This window comes from Ascaphus truei, chromosome 5 (genome assembly GCF_040206685.1).
Source record: "Ascaphus truei isolate aAscTru1 chromosome 5, aAscTru1.hap1, whole genome shotgun sequence".
Taxonomy (NCBI): Eukaryota; Metazoa; Chordata; class Amphibia; order Anura; family Ascaphidae; genus Ascaphus; species Ascaphus truei.
The window spans coordinates 3,628,230-3,652,500 of record NC_134487.1 but is presented as its reverse complement, the minus strand read 5'-3'; the positions used below and the strand labels follow the sequence as shown (position 1 = coordinate 3,652,500).

At 66.8% G+C, this 24,271-nt stretch overlaps 1 protein-coding gene across 1 annotated transcript in view; it reads right to left on the bottom strand.

The window, feature by feature from the left end:
- Positions 1 to 24,271, bottom strand: part of LMF2 (lipase maturation factor 2) — a 46,374-nt gene that overhangs the window by 7,530 nt on the left and 14,573 nt on the right. The window contains 11 exon segments of the mRNA XM_075598894.1: positions 5,861 to 5,897; positions 5,899 to 5,919; positions 5,921 to 5,991; positions 5,994 to 6,030; positions 6,911 to 7,006; positions 7,008 to 7,094; positions 7,705 to 7,801; positions 8,780 to 8,885; positions 9,377 to 9,509; positions 19,282 to 19,437; positions 21,370 to 21,548. Of these exon segments, the coding sequence (XP_075455009.1) occupies positions 5,861 to 5,897; positions 5,899 to 5,919; positions 5,921 to 5,991; positions 5,994 to 6,030; positions 6,911 to 7,006; positions 7,008 to 7,094; positions 7,705 to 7,801; positions 8,780 to 8,885; positions 9,377 to 9,509; positions 19,282 to 19,437; positions 21,370 to 21,548 (1,020 nt within the window).

Below are 24,271 nucleotides of genomic sequence, written 5' to 3'. Positions count from 1 at the left end.
CACCCAGCGTTACAGGAGAAGGGCCCCCACCCTGCAGCGCCCCCACCCTGCAGCGCCCCCACCCTGCAGCGCCCCCACCTGCACCAACCGGATCACTAAGGAAAGCAGCGTTACAGGAGAAGGGCCCCCACCCTGCAGCGCCCCCACCCTGCAGCGCGCCCCCACCCTGCAGCGCCCCCACCTGCACCAAACCGGATCACTAAGGAAAGCAGCGTTACAGGAGAAGGGCCCCCACCCTGCAGCGCCCCCACCCTGCAGCGCCCCCCACCCTGCCACCAACCCGGATCACTAAGGAAAGCAGCGTTACAGGAGAAGGGCCCCCTCCCTGCAGCGCCCCCACCCTGCAGCGCCCCCACCCTCTGCAGCGCCCCCACCTGCACCAACCGGATCACTAAGGAAAGCAGCGTTACAGGAGAAGGGCCCCCACCCTGCAGCGCCCCCACCCTGCAGCAGCCCCCACCCTGCACCAACCGGATCACTAAGGAAAAGCAGCGTTACAGGAGAAGGGCCCCCCACCCTGCAGCGCCCCCCACCCTGCAGCGCCCCCACCCTGCAGCGCCCCCCACCCTGCACCAACCGGATCACTAAGGAAAGCAGCGTTACAGGAGAAGGGCCCCCACCCCCACCCTGCAGCGCCCCCACCCTGCAGCGCCCCCACCCTGCAGCGCCCCCACCCTGCAGCGCCCCCACCTGCACCAACCGGATCACTAAGGAAAGCAGCGTTACAGGAGAAGGGCCCCCACCCTGCAGCGCCCCCACCCTGCAGCGCCCCCCACCTGCAGCGCCCCCACCCTGCACCAACCGGATCACTAAGGAAAGCAGCCGTTACAGGAGAAGGGCCCCCACCCTGCAGCGCCCCCACCCTGCAGCGCCCCCACCCTGCAGCGCCCCCACCTGCAACCAACCGGATCACTAAGGAAAGCAGCGTTACAGGAGAACGGCCCCACCCCTGCAGCGCCCCCACCCTGCAGCGCCCCCCACCCTGCAGCGCCCCCACCTGCACCAACCGGATCACTAAGGAAAGCAGCGTTACAGGAGAAGGGCCCCCACCCTGCAGCGCCCCCCACCCTGCAGCGCCCCCACCCTGCACCAACCGGATCACTAAGGAAAGCAGCGTTACAGGAGAAGGGCCGAGGGCGCCCCACCTGCGCCTCAGCGCCCGCCCCCACCCTGCAGCGCCCCCACCCTGCAGCGCCCCCACCCTGCAGCGCCCCCACCCCTGCACCAACCGGATCACTAAGGAAAGCAGCGTTACAGGAGAAGGGCCCCCACCCTGCAGCGCCCCCACCCTGCAGCGCCCCCACCCTGCAGCGCCCCCACCTGCACCAACCGGATCACTAAGGAAAGCAGCGTTACAGGAGAAGGGGCCCCACCCTGCAGCGCCCCCACCCTGCAGCGCCCCCACCCTGCAGCGCCCCCCACCCTGCACCAACCGGATCACTAAGGAAAGCAGCGTTACAGGAGAAGGGCCGAGGCGCGCCCCACCTGGCAGCACCCCCACCCTGCAGCGCCCCCACCCCTGCAGCGCCCCCACCCTGCACCAACCGGATCACTAAGGAAAGCAGCGTTACAGGAGAAGGCCCCCCACCCTGCAGCGCCCCCTACCCTGCAGCGCCCCCACCCTGCAGCGCCCCCCCACCTGCACCAACGGATCACTAAGGAAAGCAGCGTTACAGGAGAAGGGCCCCCCACCTGCAGCGCCCCCACCCTGCAGCGCCCCCCACCTGCACCAACCGGATCACTAAGGAAAGCAGCGTTACAGGAGAAGGGCCGAGGCGCGCCCCCAAACTGGCAGCACCCCCACCCTGCAGCACCCCCACCCTGCAGCGCCCCCACCCTGCAGCGCCCCCACCTGCACCAACCGGATCACTAAGGAAAGCAGCGTTACAGGAGAAGGGCCGAGGCGCCCCACCTGGCAGCACCCCCACCCTGCAGCACCCCCACACCCTGCAGCGCCCCCACCCTGCAGCGCCCCCCACCTGCACCAACCGGATCACTAAGGAAAGCAGCGTTACAGGAGAAGGGCCGAGGCGCCCCCACCCTGCAGCGCCCCCACCCTGCAGCGCCCCCACCTGCACCAACCGGATCACTAAGGAAAGCAGCGTTACAGGAGAAGGGCCACCACCCTGCAGCGCCCCCACCCTGCAGCGCCCCCACCCTGCAGCGCCCCCCCACCTGCACCAACCGGATCACTAAGGAAAGCAGCGTTACAGGAGAAGGGCCGAGGCGCCCCAACTGGCAGCACCCCCACCCTGCAGCGCCCCCCACCCTGCAGCACCCCCACCTGCACCAACCGGATCACTAAGGAAAGCAGCGTTACAGGAGAAGGGCCGAGGCGCCCCACCTGGCCAGGCACTCCCCCACCCTGCAGCGCCTCCACCCTGCAGCACCCCACCCTGCACCAACCGGATCACTAAGGAAAGCAGCGTTACAGGAGAAGGGCCGAGGCGCCCCCACCTGGCAGCACCCCCCACCCTGCAGCGCCCCACACCTGCAGCGCCCCCACCCTGCAGCGCCCCCACCTGCACCAACCGGATCACTAAGGAAAGCAGCGTTACAGGAGAAGGGCCGAGGCGCGCCCCACCTGGCAGCACCCCCACCCTGCAGCGCCCCCACCTGCAGCGCCCCCACCTGCAGCGCCCCCACCCTGCAGCGCCCCCACCTGCACCAACCGGATCACTAAGGAAAGCAGCGTTACAGGAGAAGGGCCGAGGCGCGCCCCCACCTGGCAGCACCCCCCACCCTGCAGCGCCCCCACCTGCAGCGCCCCCACCTGCAGCGCCCCCACCCTGCAGCGCCCCCACCTGCACCAACCGGATCACTAAGGAAAGCAGCGTTACAGGAGAAGGGCCGAGGCGCGCCCCAACTGGCAGCACCCCCACCCTGCAGCGCCCCCACCTGCACCAACCGGATCACTAAGGAAAGCAGCGTTACAGGAGAAGGGCCGAGGCGCCCCACCCTGCAGCACCCCCACCCTGCAGCGCCCCCACCTGCAGCGCCCCCACCTGCAGCGCCCCCACCCGGCAGCGCCCCCACCCGGCAGCACCCCCAACTGGCAGCACCCCCACCCTGCAGCGCCCCCCACCCTGCAGCGCCCCCACCTGCACCAACCGGATCACTAAGGAAAGCAGCGTTACAGGAGAAGGGCCCGAGATGCCCCACCTGCCCCCACCCTGCAGCGCCCCCACCCTGCACCAACCGGATCACTAAGGAAAGCAGCGTTACAGGAGTAGGGCCGAGGCGCGCCCCCACCTGGCAGCACCCCCACCCTACAGCACCCCCACCCTGCAGCGCCCCCACCTGGCAGCACCCCCACCCTGCAGCGCCCCCACCTGCACCAACCGGATCACTAAGGAAAGCAGCGTTACAGGAGAAGGGCCGAGGCGCCCCCCACCTGGCAGCACCCCCACCCCTGCAGCACCCCCACCCTGCAGCGCCCCCCACCCTGCAGCGCCCCCACCTGCACCAACCGGATCACTAAGGAAAGCAGCGTTACAGGAGTAGGGCCCCCACCCCTGCAGCGCCCCCACCCTGCAGCGCCCCCACCCTGCAGCGCCCCCACCTGCAGGGCCCCCACCTGCACCAACCGGATCACTAAGGAAAGCAGCGTTACAGGAGAAGGGCCGAGGCGCCCCAACTGGCAGCACCCCCACCCTGCAGCGCCCCCACCTGCAGCGCCCCCCACCCTGCAGCGCCCCCCACCTGCACCAACCGGATCACTAAGGAAAGCAGCGTTACAGGAGAAGGGCCGAGACGCCCCACCTAGCAGCACCCCCCACCCTGCAGCGCCCCCACCTGCAGCGCCCCCACCTGCACCAACCGGATCACTAAGGAAAGCAGCGTTACAGGAGAAGGGCCGAGGCGCTCCACCTGGCAGCACCCCCACCCTGCAGCGCCCCCACCTGCACCAACCGGATCACTAAGGAAAGCAGCGTTACAGGAGTAGGGCCGAGGCGCGCCCCACCTGGCAGCACCCCCCACCCTACAGCACCCCCCACCCTGCAGCGCCCCCCACCTGGCAGCACCCCCCACCCTGCAGCGCCCCCACCTGCACCAACCGGATCACTAAGGAAAGCAGCGTTACAGGAGAAGGGCCCGAGGCGCCCCCACCTGGCAGCACCCCCCACCCTGCAGCACCCCCACCCTGCAGCGCCCCCACCCCTGCAGCGCCCCCACCTGCACCAACCGGATCACTAAGGAAAGCAGCGTTACAGGAGTAGGGCCCCCCACCCTGCAGCGCCCCCACCCCTGCAGCGCCCCCCACCCTGCAGCGCCCCCACCTGCAGGGCCCCCACCTGCACCAACCGGATCACTAAGGAAAGCAGCGTTACAGGAGAAGGGCCGAGGCGCCCCAACTGGCAGCACCCCCACCCTGCAGCGCCCCCACCCTGCAGCGCCCCCACCCTGCAGCGCCCCCACCTGCACCAACCGGATCACTAAGGAAAGCAGCGTTACAGGAGAAGGGCCGAGACGCCCCACCTAGCAGCACCCCCCCACCCTGCAGCGCCCCCACCTGCAGCGCCCCCACCCTGCACCAACCCGGATCACTAAGGAAAGCAGCGTTACAGGAGAAGGGCCGAGGCGCTCCACCTGGCAGCACCCCCACCCTGCAGCGCCCCCCACCTGCACCAACCCGGATCACTAAGGGAAAGCAGCGTTACAGGAGAAGGGCCGAGGCGCGCCCCACGAGGTGCCCGAAACGCCCCCCCCCCCTGCAGAGCCGAGAGACGCCACCCCCCCCCCGCGCTGAGCCCCCCCGCACTGAGCCGAGCCCCCGCACTGAGCCCCCCCGCACTGAGCCGAGCCCCCCCGCACTGAGCCGAGCCCCCCCGCACTGAGCCGAGCCCCCCCGCACTGAGCCGAGCCCCCGCACTGAGCCCCCCCCGCACTGAGCCGAGCCGAGCCCCCCCGCACTGAGCCGAGCCGAGCCCCCCCGCACTGAGCCGAGCCGAGCCCCCGCACTGAGCCGAGCCTTGAGCTGAGCCCCCCCGCACTGAGCCGAGCCGAGCCCCCGCACTGAGCCGAGCCGAGCCCCCGCACTGAGCCCGAGCCCTTGAGCTGAGGCCCCCCCGCACTGAGCCGAGCCTTGAGCTGAGCCCCACCGCACTGAGCCGAGCTCCCCCCGCACTGAGCCGAGCCCCCCCGCACTGAGCCCCCCCCGCACTGAGCCGAGCCTTGAGCTGAGCCCCCACCGCACTGAGCCGAGCTCCCCCCCGCACTGAGCCGAGCCCCCCCCCGCACTGAGCCGAGCCCCCCCCGCACTGAGCCGAGCCCCCCCCCGCACTGAGCCCCCCCGCACTGAGCCGAGCCTTGAGCTGAGCCCCACCGCACTGAGCCGAGCTCCCCCCGCACTGAGCCGAGCCCCCCCCCGCGCTGAGCTGAGCCCCCGCACTGAGCCGAGCCTTGAGCCGAGCCCCCCCGCGCTGAGCCGAGCCCCCCCCGCGCCGAGCCGAGCCCCCCCGCGCCGAGCCTTGAGCTGAGCCCCCCCGCACTGAGCCGAGCCCCCCCGCACTGAGCCGAGCCCCCCCGCACTGAGCCGAGCCCCCCCGCACTGAGCCGAGCCCCCCCCGCGCTGAGCTGAGCCCCCCCGCACTCTGAGTCTTCGCTGAATAAAACATTATTGGAACAAAGATGTCTGCCTTCATTTTGTGGCATCTAAAAGGACTATTTTCAGCCCTGCATTGACCCTCGCGCCCTGCACTGACCCCTCGCGCCCTGCACTGACCCTCGCGCCCTGCACTGACCCTCGCGCCCTGCGGCATCTGATACGGACCCTCACACCCCCTGCAGTATCCGACACAGACCCTAACTCCTCCCCTGTTGCTCGCGGTGAGTATCTGCCCCCATTCCCCTCTCTCACCCTCCTTGTTGCCCTGCAGGAGCTGGAACACGAAGCTGAGCGAACCAGGGGCTCTGGGAGGTGCGGTCCGAGGGCGGCAAACCACATCTGCCAGTCCAGGCGCGGCTGATGTGGGGTCACCACGAGAGGAGGGCGCTGATGTTCCCCGGCTTGTACATGAACTCTATCTCCTGGAGGGAGGGGGGAGAAGAGGGGGCGCGTCTGAAAGACCGGCGGACACGACAACCCTACATGTCACTTACATAGGCCCGTCCTTTCCATGGGTACAGACTGAGGGTTGGAATGTCGCGGTTAGGACTGTGTCTCCCGGTCACCTGGGGGACTGTAACAGGGGAGTAATCCCTGTTCAAGTAATGTGCCTTTAATCTAGCAGTGTGGTGGTTAACTGCTGGTAGTCAATTAATAAACACCACCTGCCTGATTTAGATTGCTTACAAAAGCCTGTCTGTTGAGACAGGAAGTGACTCCTTAGCTCACATGTGAGCTGACCTTTGGAGACAGAGCAGGGGTTCTTGAGTCTCCCAGGAGAGACTGACCAAGAGAACACACATCTCTGGAGCTGACCATGTCTTGAGCTCTGCCAGAAGACACAGCATAGCTGATTTCAAGACAAAGGGAAAACTACTAAACCTGAAGATGACAAACCCTGAGGGAAGGGAGCTGAACCAGGAACTGAGAAGATTTTCCCTCCAAGGAACAGATAAGACTTTTCATTATGAAGAGACTGCTTATATCTGCTTATTTCATGCTATATGTTTGGGGCTGGGAGAAATGCTTGACTAAGGGAGATGTGAATTAATTGCACAGGATTTCACTAAAATACTCCCAAGTGAATAGAAGCTTTGTTCCCCCCCCCCCCCCCCCCCCCCCGTGTTTGGATGATTTCCTGATAAAAAGGAAAAGGCACAATAAAGCCTTATTATAATTTCACCTTATAAAAGTCTCCAATTGTGTACCTCTGTGAACGTCCGTCTACAGGGACCCTTCCGTTCTTCCGCCCATGGGGGAGAATTAGGGGTGCGTTGTACAGCTAATAAATCTGGAAATTACCGTCCATGTCTCTCGGTCGTAACTTCCTTCCACCACAACCTCCGGCCGGCCGCCCACCCCGGTCATTCTGCGGAACAGCCCGTACGAATTCACAAGCTTGGTACCGGTCCACCGAGTTAAAGAGACGGTGCACCGAGGGCCAGAGCTGACCGTTCGACTCAAACTCCAGGTAGGTGTAGGGGACCTGACGAAAGACGGAGAGGAGTGAGAGAAGAGCGAGTGGGGAGGAAGAGAGGAGACAAGGTAGGGGAAAGAGTACGGAGAAGAGAGGGGGGGGAGGGAGAAAGAGGGGAGGGAGAAAGAGGGGAGAAGGGGGGGGAGGGAGAGAGAGGGAGAGGGAGGGGGGGGAGGGAGAGGGAGGGGGGGGGGAGGGAGAGGGGAAAAAGAAGACGTCAAGGAGAGAAGGGAGAAAGCAGAGTAAGGAGCGCTGCTAAGAAAGAGCGACAGGAGAAGCAAGGAGGAGAGGAGGAGAAACAGAGAGGAGGGAGAGGAGGAGAAACAGAGAGGGGGGGAGGGGGAGGAGAGGGGGGAAGGGGAGGAGGGGAGAAGCAGAGAGGGGGGATGGATACAGAGGAGGGGGAGAGGCAGAGGGAGGAGAGGAGGGGAGAGGCAGAGGGAGGAGAGGAGGGGAGAGGCAGAGGGAGGAGAGGAGTGGGAGAGGCAGAGGGAGGAGAGGCAGAGGGAGGAGGGGAGAGGCAGAGGGAGGAGGGGAGAGGCAGAGGAGGAGGGAAGAGGCAGAGGGAGGAGGAAGAGGCAGAGGGAGGAGGGGAGAGGTACAGGACAGATCCGCTTACCAGGCTGACTGTAAACATGGCCGCTGCAGCGCAGGAGAAGATAACCCACTGCAGAGAGGCCCACAGCTTCCAGCACAGCCCTCGCACACAGGCACTCCTGGGGGGGGGGGGGGGGGGACACGGGTCAGTACGCACAGCGAGGGGTGTCAAAGGATCAGACGTCCCCGCGGGCGGCCCACCTGTACATGCTGTGGGCGGGCACGGCTCACTTGTACGTCCCGCGGTCAAGCGCGCAGCAGACGTACGGCCCGCGGGCGCCTCACCTGTACGTCCCGCGGTTGTGCGCGCGGCTCACCTGTACGTCCCGCGGTTGTGCGCGCGGCTCACCTGTACATGCCGTGGACGGACGCGCGGCTCACCTGTACGTCCCGCAGACGGACACGCGGCTCACGTGTACGTCCCGCAGGACGGACGCGCGGGCTCACCTGTACGTCCCGCAGACGGACGCGCGGCTCACCTGTACGTCGCAACGGCTCACCTGTACGTCCCCGCGAACGGACGCGCGGCTCACCTGTACGTCCCGCGGACGGACGCGCGGCTCACCTGTACGTCCCGCGGACGGACGCGCGGCTCACCTGTACGTCCCGCGGACGGACGCGTGGCTCACCCGTACGTCCCGCGGCTCACCTGCACATCCCGCGGACGGACGCGCGGCTCACCTGCACATCCCCGCGGACGGACGCGCGGCTCACCTGTACGTCCCGCGGACGGACGCGCGGCTCACCCGTACGTCCCGCGGCTCACCTGCACATCCCGCGGGACGGACGCGCGGCTCACCTGCACATCCCGCGGACGGACGCGCGGCTCACCTGTACGTCGCAACGGCTCACCTGTACGTCCCGCGGACGGACGCGCGGCTCACCTGTACGTCCCGCGGACGGACGCGCGGGCTCACCTGTACGTCCCCGCGGACGGACGCGTGGCTCACCTGTACGTCCCGCGGACGGACGCGCGGCTCACCTGTACGTCCCGCGGCTCACCTGTACGTCCCGCGGACGGACGCGCGGCTCACCTGTACGTCCCGCGACGGACGCGCGGCTCACTTGTACGTCCCGCGGACGGACGCGCGGCTCACCTGTACATGCCGCTGATAATCTCCCATCCCAGAGACGCGACTCCCACCCAGATAGACGGGAAAACTAGAGAGCGAAGCCACTGCAGGAAGTCGTGGTATGTGAAGGCTGCGGGCGAGAGAGGGCGAGATCAGCGGGTCACAGGTCTGTCACCCGGCGGGGCGAGAGAGGGTGAGATCAGCGGGTCACAGGTCTGTCACCCGGCGGGCGAGAGAGGGCGAGATCAGCGGGTCACAGGTCTGTCACCCCGGCGGGCGAGAGAGGGTGAGATCAGCGGGTCACAGGTCTGTCACCCGGGCGGGCGAGAGAGGGCGAGATCAGCGGGTCACAGGTCTGTCACCCAGCGGGCGAGAGAGGGCGAGATCAGCGGGTCACAGGTCTGTCACCCGGCGGGCGAGAGAGGGGCGAGATCAGCGGGTCACAGGTCTGTCACCCGGCGGGCGCGAGATCAGCGGGTCACAGGTCTGTCACCCGGCGGGCGAGAGAGGGCGAGATCAGCGGGTCACAGGTCTGTCACCCGGCGGGGGAGAGAGGGCGAGGTCAGGGGGTCACGCAGAACCGAGGTCAGGGGGGCCGCGCAGAGGTCAGAGGTCACACACCTGCCCTGGACGCCACATGACGCTTGTCCCAGTTGATCTGAAGATCAAAGTATTTGATGGTCCAGAAAATGAGCAGCGCCAATACCGAAATCTCCAGGAGAGCGCCGAGGGGTGCGCAGCGAGAGCGCGCGGCCTGCAGAGAGAGAGAGGGGGAGCGTGAGGGTGCGCGCGCAGCGAGAGCGCGCGGCCTGCAGAGAGAGAGAGGGGGAGCGTGAGAGTGCGCAGCGAGAGCGCGCGGCCTGCAGAGAGAGAGAGGGGGAGCGTGAGAGTGCGCAGCGAGAGCGCGCGGCCTGCAGAGAGAGAGAGGGGGAGCGTGAGAGTGCGCAGGGAGAGAGCGCGGCCTGCAGAGAGAGGGGGAGCGTGAGGGTGCGCAGCGAGAGAGCGCGGCCTGCAGAGAGAGAGAGGGGGAGCGTGAGGGTGCGCAGCGAGAGAGAGCGCGGCCTGCAGAGAGAGAGAGGGGGAGCGTGAGAGTGCGCAGGGAGAGAGCGCGGCCTGCAGAGAGAGAGGGGGAGCGTGAGAGTGCGCAGGGAGAGAGCGCGGCCCTGCAGAGAGAGAGGGGGAGCGTGAGTGCGCGCAGAGAGAGAGAAGAGGGGGGAGCGTGAGAGTGCGCAGGGAGAGAGCGCGGCCTGCAGAGAGAGAGGGGGAGCGTGAGAGTGCGCAGGGAGAGAGCGCGGCCTGCAGAGAGAGAGAGGGGGAGCGTGAGAGTGCGCAGCGAGAGAGCGCGGCCTGCAGAGAGAGAGAGGGGGGAGCGTGAGAGTGCGCAGGGAGAGAGCGCGGCCTGCAGAGAGAGAGAGGGGGGAGCGTGAGAGTGCGCAGGGAGAGAGCGCGGCCCTGCAGAGAGAGAGAGGGGGAGCGTGAGAGTGCGCGCAGGGAGAGAGCGCGGCCTGCAGAGAGAGAGAGAGGGGGAGCGTGAGAGTGCGCAGGGAGAGAGAGCGGCCTGCAGAGAGAGAGGGGGGAGCGTGAGAGTGCGCAGGGAGAGAGTGCGGCCTGCAGAGAGAGGGGGAGCGTGAGAGTGCGCAGGGAGAGAGCGCGGCCCTGCAGAGAGAGAGAGGGGGGAGCGTGAGAGTGCGCAGGGAGAGAGCGCGGCCTGCAGAGAGAGAGAGGGGGAGCGTGAGAGTGCGCAGGGAGAGAGCGCGGCCTGCAGAGAGAGAGGGGGAGCGTGAGAGTGCGCAGGGAGAGCGCGCGGCCTGCAGAGAGAGAGAGGGGGAGCGTGAGAGTGCGCAGGGAGAGAGCGCGGCCTGCAGAGAGAGAGAGGGGGGAGCGTGAGAGTGCGCAGCGAGAGAGCGCGGCCTGCAGAGAGAGAGAGGGGGAGCGTGAGAGTGCGCAGGGAGAGAGCGCGGCCTGCAGAGAGAGAGAGGGGGAGCGTGAGAGTGCGCAGGGAGAGAGCGCGGCCTGCAGAGAGAGAGAGGGGGAGCGTGAGAGTGCGCGCAGGGAGAGAGCGCGGCCTGCAGAGAGAGAGAGAGGGGGAGCGTGAGAGTGCGCAGGGAGAGAGAGCGGCCTGCAGAGAGAGAGGGGGGAGCGTGAGAGTGCGCAGGGAGAGAGTGCGGCCTGCAGAGAGAGGGGGAGCGTGAGAGTGCGCAGGGAGGAGAGCGCGGCCTGCAGAGAGAGAGAGAGAGGGGGAGCGTGAGAGTGCGCAGGGAGAGAGCGCGGCCTGCAGAGAGAGAGAGGGGGAGCGTGAGAGTGCGCAGGGAGAGAGCGCGGCCTGCAGAGAGAGAGGGGGAGCGTGAGAGTGCGCAGGGAGAGAGTGCGGCCTGCAGAGAGAGAGAGAGGGGGAGCGTGAGAGTGCGCAGGGAGAGAGCGGCCTGCAGAGAGAGAGGGGGAGCGTGAGAGTGCGCAGGGAGAGAGCGCGGCCTGCAGAGAGAGAGAGGGGGAGCGTGAGAGTGCGCGCGCAGCGAGAGAGCGCGGCCTGCAGAGAGAGAGAGGGGGGAGCGTGAGAGTGCGCGCGCAGCGAGAGAGCGCGGCCTGCAGAGAGAGAGAGGGGGAGCGTGAGAGTGCGCAGGGAGAGAGCGGCCTGCAGAGAGAGAGAGGGGGAGTGTGAGTGTGCGCAGGGAGAGAGCGCGGCCTGCAGAGAGAGAGAGAGGGGGGAGCGTGAGAGTGCGCGCGCGCGAGCGAGAGAGCGCGGCCTGCAGAGAGAGAGAGAGGGGGAGCGTGAGAGTGCGCGCGCAGGCGAGAGAGCGCGGCCTGCAGAGAGAGAGAGAGGGGGGAGCGTGAGAGGTGCGCGCAGGGAGAGCGCGGCCTGCAGAGAGAGAGGGGGGGAGCGTGAGAGTGCGCAGGGAGAGCGCGCGACCTGCAGAGAGAGAGGGGGGGAGCGTGAGAGTGCGCAGGGAGAGTGCGCAGGGAGAGCGCGCGACCTGCAGAGAGAGAGAGGGGGGAGCGTGAGAGTGCGCAGGGAGAGAGCGCTGCCTGCAGAGAGAGAGGGGGGAGCGTGAGATGTGCGCAGCGAGCGAGAGCGCGGCCTGCAGAGAGAGAGAGGGGGTGAGCGTGAGAGTGCGCTGGGAGAGAGCGCGGCCTGCAGAGAGAGAGGGGGGGAGCGTGAGAGTGCGCAGGGAGAGCGCGCAGGCCTGCAGAGAGAGAGAGGGGGAGCGTGAGAGTGCGCAGGGGAGAGAGCGCGGCCTGCAGAGAGAGAGAGGGGGGAGCGAGAGAGTGCGCAGCGAGAGCGCGGCCTGCAGAGAGAGAGGGGGAGCCTGAGAGTGCGCAGGGAGAGAGCGCGGGCCTGCAGAGAGAGAGGGGGAGCGTGAAGTGCGCGCAGGGAGAGCGCGGCCTGCAGAGAGAGAGAGGGGGGAGCGTGAGAGTGCGCAGGGAGAGAGCGCGGCCTGCAGAGAGAGGGGGGGAGCGTGAGAGTGCGCAGGGAGAGAGCGCGGCCTGCAGAGAGAGGGGGAGCGTGAGAGTGCGCAGCGAGAGCGCGCGGCCTGCAGAGAGAGGGGGAGCGTGAGAGTGCGCAGGGAGAGAGTGCGGCCTGCAGAGAGAGGGGGGGGAGCGTGAGAGTGCGCAGGGAGAGAGTGCGGCCTGCAGAGAGAGAGAGGGGGAGCGTGAGAGTGCGCAGGGAGAGAGCGCGGCCTGCAGAGAGAGAGAGGGGGAGCGTGAGAGTGCGCAGGGAGAGAGCGCGGCCTGCAGAGAGAGAGAGGGGGAGCGTGAGAGTGCGCAGGGAGAGGAGCGCGGCCTGCAGAGAGAGAGGGGGGAGCGTGAGAGTGCGCAGGGAGAGAGCGCGGCCTGCAGAGAGAGAGGGGGGGAGCGTGAGAGTGCGCGCAGGGAGAGAGCGCCGGGCCTGCAGAGAGAGAGAGAGGGGGAGCGTGAGAGTGCGCAGGGAGAGAGCGGCCTGCAGAGAGAGAGGGGGAGCGTGAGAGTGCGCAGGAGAGAGAGAGGGGGAGCGTGAGAGTGCGCAGGGAGAGAGCACGGCCTGCAGAGAGAGAGGGGGGGGAGCGTGAGAGTGCGCAGGGAGAGAGCGCGGCCTGCAGAGAGAGAGGGGGAGCGTGAGAGTGCGCGCAGGGAGAGAGCGCGGGCCTGCAGAGAGAGAGGAGGGGGGAGCGTGAGAGTGCGCGCAGGGAGAGAGCGGCCTGCAGAGAGAGAGAGAGAGGGAGCGTGAGAGTGCGCAGGGAGAGCGCGCGGGCCTGCAGAGAGAGAGGGGGAGCGTGAGAGCGTGCGCAGGGAGAGAGCGCGGCCTGCAGAGAGAGAGAGGGGGAGCGTGAGAGTGCGCAGGGAGAGAGCGCGGCCTGCAGAGAGAGAGAGGGGGGAGCGTGAGAGTGCGCGCAGGGAGAGAGCGCGGCCTGCAGAGAGAGAGAGAGAGGGGGAGCGTGAGAGTGCGCAGGGAGAGAGTGCGGGCCTGCAGAGAGAGAGAGGGGGAGCGTGAGAGTGCCGCAGGGAGAGAGTGCGGCCTGCAGAGAGAGAGAGGGGGAGCGTGAGAGTGCGCAGGGAGAGAGCGCGGGCCTGCAGAGAGAGAGAGGGGGAGCGTGAGAGTGCGCAGGGAGAGAGCGCGGCCTGCAGAGAGAGAGGGGGAGCGTGAGAGTGCGCAGGGAGAGCGCCGGCCTGCAGAGAGAGAGGGGGAGCGTGAGAGTGCGCAGGGAGAGAGCGCGGGCCTGCAGAGAGAGAGAGGGGGAGCGTGAGAGTGCGCAGGGAGAGAGTGCGGCCTGCAGAGAGAGGGGGAGCGTGAGAGTGCGCAGGGAGAGAGCGCGGCCTGCAGAGAGAGAGAGAGGGGGAGCGTGAGAGTGCGCAGGGGAGAGAGCGCGGCCTGCAGAGAGAGAGAGGGGGAGCCGTGAGAGTGCGCAGGGAGAGAGCGCGGCCTGCAGAGAGAGAGAGGGGGAGCGTGAGATGTGCGCAGGGAGAGAGCGCGGCCTGCAGAGGAGAGGGGGAGGAGGGGAGCGTGAGAGTGCGCAGGGAGAGAGCGCGGCCTGCAGAGAGAGAGGGGGGGAGCGTGAGAGTGCGCGCAGGGAGAGAGCGCGGCCTGCAGAGAGAGAGAGAGGGGGAGCGTGAGAGTGCGCAGGGAGAGAGCGGCCTGCAGAGAGAGAGGGGGAGCGTGAGAGTGCGCAGGGAGAGAGAGAGGGGGTGCGTGAGAGTGCGCAGGGAGAGAGCACGGCCTGCAGAGAGAGAGGGGGGGAGCGTGAGAGTGCGCAGGGAGAGAGCGCGGCCTGCAGAGAGAGAGGGGGAGCGTGAGAGTGCGCGCCAGGGAGAGAGCGCGGCCTGCAGAGAGAGAGAGGGGGAGCGTGAGAGTGCGCGCAGGGAGAGAGAGCGGCCTGCAGAGAGAGAGAGAGGGAGCGTGAGAGTGCGCACGGCCTGCAGAGAGAGAGGGGGGAGCGTGAGAGGTGCGCAGGGAGAGAGCGCGGCCTGCAGAGAGAGAGGGGGAGCGTGAGAGTGCGCGCAGGGAGAGAGCGCGGCCTGCAGAGAGAGAGAGGGGGAGCGTGAGAGTGCGCGCAGGGAGGAGAGCGGCCTGCAGAGAGAGAGAGAGGGGAGCGTGAGAGTGCGCACGGCCTGCAGAGAGAGAGGGGGAGCGTGAGAGTGCGCAGGGAGAGAGCGCGGCCTGCAGAGAGAGAGAGGGGGAGCGTGAGAGTGCGCAGGGAGAGAGCGCGGCCCTGCAGAGAGAGAGAGGGGGAGCGTGAGAGTCGCGCGCAGGGAGAGAGCGCGGCCTGCAGAGAGAGAGAGAGAGGGGGAGCGTGAGAGTGCGCAGGGAGAGAGAGCGGCCTGCAGAGAGAGAGGGGGGAGCGTGAGAGGTGCGCAGGGAGAGAGTGCGGCCTGCAGAGAGAGAGAGAGGGGGAGCGTGAGAGTGCGCGCGCAGCGAGAGAGCGCGGCCTGCAGAGAGAGAGAGAGAGGGGGGAGCGTGAGATGTGCGCAGGGAGAGAGAGCGGCCTGCAGAGAGAGAGGGGGAGCGTGAGAGTGCGCCAGGGAGAGAGCGCGGCCCTGCAGAGAGAGAGAGGGGGAGCGTGAGAGTGCGCAGGGAGAGAGCGCGGCCTGCAGAGAGAGAGAGGGGGAGCGTGAGAGTGCGCAGGGGAGAGAGCGCGGCCTGCAGAAGAGAGAGGGGGAGCGTGAGAGTGCGCAGGGAGAGAGCGCGGCCTGCAGAGAGAGAGAGAGGGGGAGCGTGAGAGTGCGCAGGGAGAGAGAGGGGGAGCGTGAGAGTGCGCAGGGAGAGAGAGCGGCCTGCAGAGAGAGAGGGGAGCGTGAGAGTGCGCAGGGATGAGAGCGCGGCCTGCAGAGAGAGAGAGGGGGAGCGTGAGAGTGCGCAGGGAGAGAGCGCGGCCTGCAGAGAGAGAGAGAGGGGGAGCGGTGAGAGTGCGCAGGAGAGAGCGCGGCCTGCAGAGAGAGAGAGGGGGAGCGTGAGAGTGCGCAGGGGAGAGAGCGCGGCCTGCAGAGAGGAGAGAGGGGGAGCGTGAGAGTGCGCAGGGAGAGAGCGCGGCCTGCAGAGAGAGAGAGGGGGAGCGTGAGAGTGCGCGCAGGGAGAGAGCGCGGCCTGCAGAGAGAGAGAGAGAGGGGGAGCGTGAGAGTGCGCAGGGAGGAGAGAGAGCGGCCTGCAGAGAGAGAGGGGGAGCGTGAGAGTGCGCAGGGAGAGAGTGCGGCCTGCAGAGAGAGAGGGGAGCGTGAGAGTGCCGCGCGCAGCGATGAGAGCGCGGCCTGCAGAGAGAGAGAGGGGGAGCGTGAGAGTGCGCAGGGAGAGAGCGCGGCCTGCAGAGAGAGAGGGGGAGCGTGAGAGTGCGCAGGGAGAGAGCGCGGCCTGCAGAGAGAGAGAGGGGGAGCGTGAGAGTGCGCAGGGAGAGAGCGCGGCCTGCAGAGAGAGAGAGGGGGAGCGTGAGGAGTGTGCAGGGAGAGAGCGCGGCCTGCAGAGAGAGAGAGGGGGAGCGTGAGAGTGCGCAGCGAGAGAGCGCGGCCTGCAGAGAGAGAGAGGGGGAGCGTGAGAGTGCGCAGGGAGAGAGCGCAGCCTGCAGAGAGAGAGAGGGGGAGCGTGAGAGTGCGCAGGGAGAGAGCGCGGCCTGCAGAGAGAGAGGGGGAGCGTGAGAGTGCGCAGGGGAGAGAGCGCGGCCTGCAGAGAGAGAGGGGGAGCGTGAGAGTGCGCAGGGAGAGAGCGCGGCCTGCAGAGAGAGAGGGGGAGCGAGAGAGTGCGCAGGGAGAGAGCGCGGGCCTGCAGAGAGAGAGAGAGGGGGGAGCGTGAGAGTGCGCAGGGAGAGAGCGGCCTGCAGAGAGAGAGGGGGAGCGTGAGAGTGCGCAGGGGAGGGCGCGGCCTGCAGAGAGAGAGAGAGGGGGAGCGTGAGAGTGCGCAGGGAGAGAGCGGCCTGCAGAGAGAGAGGGGGGAGCGTGAGAGTGCGCAGGGAGAGAGCGCGGCCTGCAGAGAGAGAGAGAGGGGGAGCGTGAGAGTGCGCAGGGAGAGAGCGCGGCCTGCAGAGAGAGAGGAGAGGGGGGAGCGTGAGAGTGCGCAGGGAGAGAGCGCGGCCTGCAGGCAGGGAGAGAGCGGCCTGCAGAGAGAGAGGGGGAGCGTGAGAGTGCGCAGGGAGAGAGCGCGGCCTGCAGAGAGAGAGAGAGGGGGAGCGTGAGAGTGCGCAGGGAGAGAGCGGCCTGCAGAGAGAGAGGGGGAGCGTGAGAGTGCGCAGGGAGAGAGCGCGGCCTGCAGAGAGAGAGAGAGGGGGAGCGTGAGAGTGCGCAGGGAGAGAGCGCGGCCTGCAGAGAGAGAGAGAGGGGGAGCGTGAGAGTGCGCAGGGAGAGAGCGCGGCCTGCAGAGAGAGAGAGAGGGGGAGCGTGAGAGTGCGCAGGGAGAGAGCGGCCTGCAGAGAGAGAGAGGGGGAGTGTGAGTGTGCGCAGGGAGAGAGCGCGGCCTGCAGAGAGAGAGAGAGAGGGGGAGCGTGAGAGTGCGCAGGGAGAGAGCGCGGCCTGCAGAGAGAGAGAGAGGGGGAGCGTGAGAGTGCGCGCGCAGCGAGAGAGCGCGGCCTGCAGAGAGAGAGAGGGGGAGCGTGAGAGTGCGCAGGGAGAGAGCGGCCTGCAGAGAGAGAGAGGGGGGGAGCGTGAGAGTGCGCAGGGAGAGCGCGCGGCCTGCAGAGAGAGAGGGGGAGCGTGAGAGTGCGCAGGGAGAGAGCGCGGCCTGCAGAGAGAGAGAGGGGGAGCGTGAGAGTGCGCAGGGAGAGAGCGGCCTGCAGAGAGAGAGAGGGGGAGCGTGAGAGTGCGCAGGGAGAGCGCGCGGCCTGCAGAGAGAGAGGGGGAGCGTGAGAGTGCGCAGGGAGAGAGCGCGGCCTGCAGAGAGAGAGGGGGAGCGTGAGAGTGCGCAGGGAGAGAGCGCGGCCTGCAGAGAGAGAGGGGGAGCGAGAGAGTGCGCAGGGAGAGAGAGGGGGGGAGCGTGAGAGTGCGCAGCGAGAGCGCGGCCTGCAGAGAGAGAGAGAGGGGGAGCGTGAGAGTGCGCAGGGAGAGAGAGGGGGAGCGTGAGAGTGCGCAGGGAGAGAGAGGGGGAGCGTGAGAGTGCGCAGGGAGAGAGAGGGGGAGCGTGAGAGTGCGCAGGGAGAGAGAGGGGGAGCGTGAGAGTGCGCAGGGAGAGAGAGGGGGAGCGTGAGAGTGCGCAGGGAGAGAGCGCGGCCTGCAGAGAGAGAGAGGGGGAGCGTGAGAGTGCGCTGGGAGAGAGCGCGGCCTGCAGAGAGAGAGAGGGGGAGCGTGAGAGTGCGCAGGGAGAGCGCGCGGCCTGCAGAGAGAGAGAGGGGGAGCGTGAGAGTGCGCAGGGAGAGAGCGCGGCCTGCAGAGAGAGAGGGGGAGCGTGAGAGTGCGCGCAGGGAGAGAGCGGCCTGCAGAGAGAGAGAGGGGGAGCGTGAGAGTGCGCAGGGAGAGAGCGGCCTGCAGAGAGAGAGAGGGGGAGCGTGAGAGTGCGCAGGGAGAGAGCGCGGCCTGCAGAGAGAGAGAGGGGGAGCGTGAGAGTGCGCAGGGAGAGAGCGCGGCCTGCAGAGAGAGAGAGGGGGAGCGTGAGAGTGCGCAGGGAGAGAGCGCGGCCTGCAGAGAGAGAGAGGGGGAGCGTGAGAGTGCGCGCGCAGCGAGAGAGCGCGGCCTGCAGAGAGAGAGAGGGGGAGCGTGAGAGTGCGCAGGGAGAGAGAGGGGGAGCGTGAGTGCGCGCAGGGAGAGAGAGGGGGAGCGTGAGAGTGCGCAGGGAGAGAGAGGGGGAGCGTGAGAGTGCGCAGGGAGAGAGCGCGGCCTGCAGAGAGAGAGAGGGGGAGCGTGAGAGTGCGCAGGGAGAGAGCGCGGCCTGCAGAGAGAGAGAGGGGGAGCGTGAGAGTGCGCAGGGAGAGAGCGCGGCCTGCAGAGAGAGAGAGAGGGGGAGAGTGAGAGTGCGCAGGGAGAGAGCGCGGCCTGCAGAGAGAGAGAGAGGGGGAGCGTGAGAGTGCGCAGGGAGAGAGCGCGGCCTGCAGAGAGAGAGAGAGGGGGAGCGTGAGAGTGCGCAGGGAGAGAGCGCGGCCTGCAGAGAGAGAGGGGGGAGCGTGAGAGTGCGCAGGGAGAGAGCGCGGCCTGCAGAGAGAGAGAGGGGGAGCGTGAGAGTGCGCAGGGAGAGAGCGCGGCCTGCAGAGAGAGGGGTGGTCTCGGTGACGGGCACTTTAGAGCGCGCAGGGAGAGAGAGAAGGGGCAGTGTGAGAGAGAGCGCACGGCCTGCTGAGAGAGGGGTGGGCTCGGTGACGGGCACATTAGAGCGCGCAGGGAGAGAGAGAGGGGGCTGTGTGAGAGAGCGCACGGCCTGCAGAGAGAGGGGTGGTCTCGGTGACGGGCACTTTAGAGCGCGCAGGGAGAGAAGAAGGGGCAGTGTGAGAGAGAGCGCACGGCCTGCTGAGAGAGGGGTGGGCTCGGTGACGGGCACATTAGAGCGCGCAGGGAGAGAGAGAGGGGGCAGTGTGAGAGAGAGCGCACGGCCTGCTGAGAGAGGGGTGGGCTCGGTGACGGGCACATTAGAGCGCGCAGGGAGAGAGAGAAGGGGCAGTGTGAGAGAGAGCGCACGGCCTGCTGAGAGAGGGGTGGGCTCGGTGACGGGCACTTTAGAGCGCGCAGGGAGAGAGAGGGGGGCAGTGTGAGAGAGCGCACACGGCCTGCTGAGAGAGGGGTGGGCTCGGTGACGGGCACATTAGAGCGTGCAGGGAGAGAGAGGGGGGCAGTGTGAGAGAGCGCACGGCCTGCTGAGAGAGGGGTGGGCTCGGTGACGGGCACATTAGAGCGCGCAGGGAGAGAGAGAGGGGGCAGTGTGAGAGAGAGCGCACGGCCTGCTGAGAGAGGGGTGGGCTCGGTGACGGGCACATTAGAGCGCGCAGGGAGAGAGAGAGGGGGCAGTGTGAGAGAGAGCGCACGGCCTGCTGCGAGAGGGGTGGGCTCGGTGACGGGCACATTAGAGCGCGCAGGGAGAGAGAGGGGGGCAGTGTGAGAGAGCGCACGGCCTGCTGAGAGAGGGGTGGGCTCGGTGACGGGCACATTAGAGCGCGCCACTCGCCTCCTTGCTGTTGCGGGGTTCTCTTGCCGCCGCGCAGGTAGAGTGCGATGTGCCGATCGTCCAGCAGGGAGCAGCAGAGAACCAGAGTCAGCAGATTAAAGAAATTATAATTCCCAGTGATCATTATCAGGACCTGCAGCAGGACCTGGGGGGGAGAGAGGAGGGGGGGGGGGAGAGAGAAGGAGGGGGGAGAGAGAGAGAAGGAGGGGGGAGAGAGAGAGAGGAGGGGGGGGAGGAGAGAGAGGAGGGGGGGGGGGAAGAGAGAGAGGAGGGGGGGGAGGAGAGAGAGGAGGGGGGGAGGAGAGAGAGGAGGGGGGGGGAAGAGAGAGAGGAGGGGGGGGAGGAGAGAGAGGAGGGGGGGAGAAAGAGGGGAGGAAAAAGGGAGGGGGGAGAGAGGAGGGGGGGAGAGAAGGAGGGGGGGAGAGAAGGAGGGGGGGAGAGAAGGAGGGGGGGAGAGAAGGAGGGGGAGAGAGAAGGAGGGGGAGAGAAGCAGGGGTTGGGAGAGAAGGAGGGGGGAAGAGAAGGACGAGGAGGGGGGAAGAGGAGGAGGAGGGGGGAAGAGAAGGAGGAGGAGGGGGGAGAGAAGGAGGAGGAGGAGGGGGGAGAGAAGGAGGAGGGGGGAGAGAGAAGGAGGAGGAGGGGGGAGAGAGAAGGAGGAGGAGGGGGGAGAGAGGAGGAGGAGGGGGGAGGGGGGAGAGAGGAGGTGGAGGAGGGGGGAGAGAGAAGGAGGAGGGAGAGAGAAGGAGGAGGGGGGAGAGAGAAGGAGGAGGAGGGGGAGAGAGACGGAGGAGGAGGGGGGGAGAAAGGTGGGGGGGAGAGAGAGAAGGAGGGGGGAGAGAGAGGAGGGGGGAGAGAGAGGAGGGGGGGGAGAGGAGGGGGGGGAGAGGAGGGGGAGAGAGAAGAGGGGGAGAGAGAGAAAGGTAGGGGGGGAGAGAGAGAGAAAGGTAGGGGGGGGAGAGAGAGAAAGGTGGGGGGGAGAGAGAGAGAAAGGTAGGGGGGGAGAGAGAGAGAAAGGTAGGGGGGGAGAGAGAGAGAAAGGTAGGGGGGGAGAGAGAGAGAAAGGTAGGGGGGGAGAGAGAGAGAAGGGTGGGGAGGGGGAGAGAAGGGTGGGGAGGGGGAGAGAAGGGTGGGGAGGGGGAGAGAAGGGTGGGGAGGGGGAGAGAAGGGTGGGGAGGGGGAGAGAAGGGTGGGGAGGGGGAGAGAAGGGTGGGGAGGGAGAGAGAAGGGTGGGGAGGGAGAGAGAAGGGTGGGGAGGGAGAGAGAAGGGTGGGGAGGGAGAGAGAAGGGTGGGGAGGGAGAGAGAAGGGTGGTGAGGGAGAGAGAAGGGGGAGGGAGAAGGGGGGGAGGGAGAAGGGGGGGAGAGAGAAAGGGTGGGGGGAGGAGAGAGAAGGGTGGGGGGAGGAGAGAGAAGGGTGGGGAAGGGGAGAGAAGGGTGGGGAAGGGGAGAGAAGGGTGGGGAAGGGGAGAGAAGGGTGGGGAGGGAGAGAGAAGGGGGGAGGGAGAGAGAAGGGGGGAGGGAGAGAGAAGGGGGAGGGAGAAGGGGGGGAGAGAGAAGGGTGGGGGGAGGAGAGAGAAGGGTGGGGGGAGGAGAGAGAAGGGTGGGGGGAGGAGAGAGAAGGGTGGGGGGAGGAGAGAGAAGGGTGGGGAAGGGGAGAGAAGGGTGGGGAAGGGAGAGAAGGGTGGGGAGGGAGAGAGAAGGGTGGGAGGGAGAGAGAAGGGTGGGGAGGGAGAGAGAAGGGTGGGGAGGGAGAGAGAAGGGTGGGGAGGGAGAGAGAAGGGTGGGGAGGGAGAGAGAAGGGTGGGGAGGGAGAGAGAAGGGTGGGGAGGGAGAGAGAATGGTGGGGAGGGAGAGAGAAGGGGGGAGGGAGAGAGAAGGGGGGGAGGGAGAGAAGGGGGGGGAGAAGGGGGGGAGAGAGAAGGGTGGGGGGAGGAGAGAGAAGGGTGGGGGGAGGAGAGAGAAGGGTGGGGGGAGGAGAGAGAAGGGTGGGGGGGGAAATCAGCACTGTCACCCACCATCAAGGCCAGGCAGGGGTTCTAATACAGACCAGGGGCCACGTGACGTGGCCGCAGACTGTACCTGGGTGTAGAACGAGAAGATGCGGAGCCTACGTGACGGCAGGAAGAAGAGCCACGGGACACCGATCTCAATCACGTACGTGGCCACCACGGAGAGTTTCTGGAACCAGACGGGCAGCTGGTGAGCGAACCACGCGGCCGAGGTCGGAAGGCACTGAGTCTCGTAGTGATACGTGAGAGCTGGGAGAGACGGGACACGTGAGAGGGGGACACGTGAGAGAGGGGACACGTGAGAGAGGGGACACGTGAGAGCTGGGAGAGAGAGAGGGACCCGTGAGAGAGAGGGACCCGTGAGAGAGGGGAGAGAGAGAGGGACCCGTGAGAGAGAGGGACCCGTGAGAGAGAGGGACCCGTGAGAGAGGGGACACGTGAGAGAGGGGACACGTGAGAGCTGGGAGAGAGGGGACACGTGAGAGGGGGACACGTGAGAGGGGGGACACGTGAGAGGGGGGACACGTGAGAGGGGGGACACGTGAGAGCTGGGAGAGAGAGAGGGACCCGTGAGAGAGAGGGACCCGTGAGAGAGGGGAGAGAGAGAGGGACCCGTGAGAGAGAGGGACCCGTGAGAGAGAGGGACCCGTGAGAGAGGGGAGAGAGAGAGGGACCCGTGAGAGAGAGGGACCCGTGAGAGAGGGGACACGTGAGAGAGGGGACACGTGAGAGAGGGGACACGTGAGAGCTGGGAGAGAGGGGACACGTGAGAGGGGGACACGTGAGAGGGGGGACACGTGAGAGGGGGGACACGTGAGAGGGGGGACACGTGAGAGCTGGGAGAGAGAGAGGGACCCGTGAGAGAGAGGGACCCGTGAGAGAGAGGGACCCGTGAGAGAGAGGGACCCGTGAGAGAGGGGACACGTGAGAGAGGGGACACGTGAGAGCTGGGAGAGAGGGGACACGTGAGAGGGGGACACGTGAGAGCTGGGAGAGAGAGAGGGACCCGTGAGAGAGGGGGACACGTGAGAGCTGGGAGAGAGGGGACACGTGAGAGCTGGGAGAGAGGGGACACGTGAGAGGGGGACACGCGAGAGAGGGGACACGTGAGAGAGGGGGACACGTGAGAGAGGGGACACGTGAGAGGGGACACGTGAGAGCTGGGAGGGGACACGTGAGAGAGGGGACACGTGAGAGAGGGGACACGTGAGAGAGGGGACACGTGAGAGAGGGGACACGTGAGAGCTGGGAGAGAGAGAGGGACACATGAGAGAGGGGACACGTGAGAGCTGGGAGAGAGAGAGGGACACGTGAGAGAGGGGACACGTGAGAGAGGGGACACGTGAGAGCTGGGAGAGAGAGAGGGACACGTGAGAGAGGGGAAACGTGAGAGAGAGAGAGAGAGGGACACGTGAGAGCTGGGAGAGAGAGAGAGGGACACGTGAGAGCTGGGAGAGAGAGAGAGAGAGGGACACGTGAGAGCTGGGAGAGAGAGAGAGAGGGACACATGAGAGCTGGGAGAGAGAGAGAGAGAGAGAGAGAGAGAGAGAGAGAGAGAGAGACACGTGAGAGCTGGGAGAGAGAGAGAGAGGGACACGTGAGAGCTGGGAGAGAGAGAGAGAGGGACACGTGAGAGCTGGGAGAGAGAGAGAGAGAGGGACACGTGAGAGCTGGGAGAGAGAGAGGGACACGTGAGAGCTGGGAGAGAGGGGGACACGCGAGAGCTGGGAGAGAGAGGGGGACACGCGAGAGCTGGGAGAGAGAGAGGGACACGCGAGAGCTGGGAGAGAGAGAGGGACACGCGAGAGCTGGGAGAGAGAGAGGGACACGTGAGAGCTGGGAGAGAGAGGGACACGTGAGAGCTGGGAGAGACGGACACGTGAGAGCTGGGAGAGAGAGGGACACGTGAGAGCTGGGAGAGAGAGGGACACGTGAGAGCTGGGAGAGAGAGAGACACGTGAGAGCTGGGAGAGAGAGGGGGACACGTGAGAGCTGGGAGAGAGAGGGGGACACGCGAGAGCTGGGAGAGAGGGACACGCGAGAGCTGGGAGAGAGGGACACGCGAGAGCTGGGAGAGAGGGACACGCGAGAGCTGGGAGAGAGAGAGGGACACGTGAGAGCTGGGAGAGAGAGGGACACGTGAGAGCTGGGAGAGAGAGAGGGACATGTGAGAGCTGGGAGAGAGAGAGGGACACGCGAGAGCTGGGAGAGAGGGACACGCGAGAGCTGGGAGATGGGGACACGTGAGAGCTGGGAGAGAGGGACACGTGAGAGCTGGGAGAGAGGGACACGTGAGAGCTGGGAGAGAGAGAGGGACACGTGAGAGCTGGGAGAGAGAGAGGGACACGTGAGAGCTGGGAGACAGAGAGGGGGACACACACACAGACTCGTAGTGATACGTGAGAGAGACGGACACACACACAGACTCGTAGTGATACGTGAGAGATGGACACACACACACAGACTCGTAGTGATACGTGAGAGAGACGGACACACACACACAGACTCGTAGTGATACGTGAGAGAGAGACGGACACACACACAGACTCGTAGTGAAACGTGAGAGACGGACACACACACACACAGACTCGTAGTGATACGTGAGAGAGACGGACACACACACAGACTCGTAGTGATACGTGAGAGATGGACACACACACACAGACTCGTAGTGATACGTGAGAGAGACGGACACACACACAGACTCGTAGTGATACGTGAGAGAGACGGACACACACACAGACTCGTAGTGATACGTGAGAGATGGACACACACACACAGACTCGTAGTGATACGTGAGAGAGACGGACACACACACAGACTCGTAGTGATACGTGAGAGAGACAGACACACACACAGACTCGTAGTGATACGTGAGACGGACACACACACACAGACTCGTAGTGATACGTGAGAGACGGACACACACACAGACTCGTAGTGATACGTGAGAGAGACGGACACACACACAC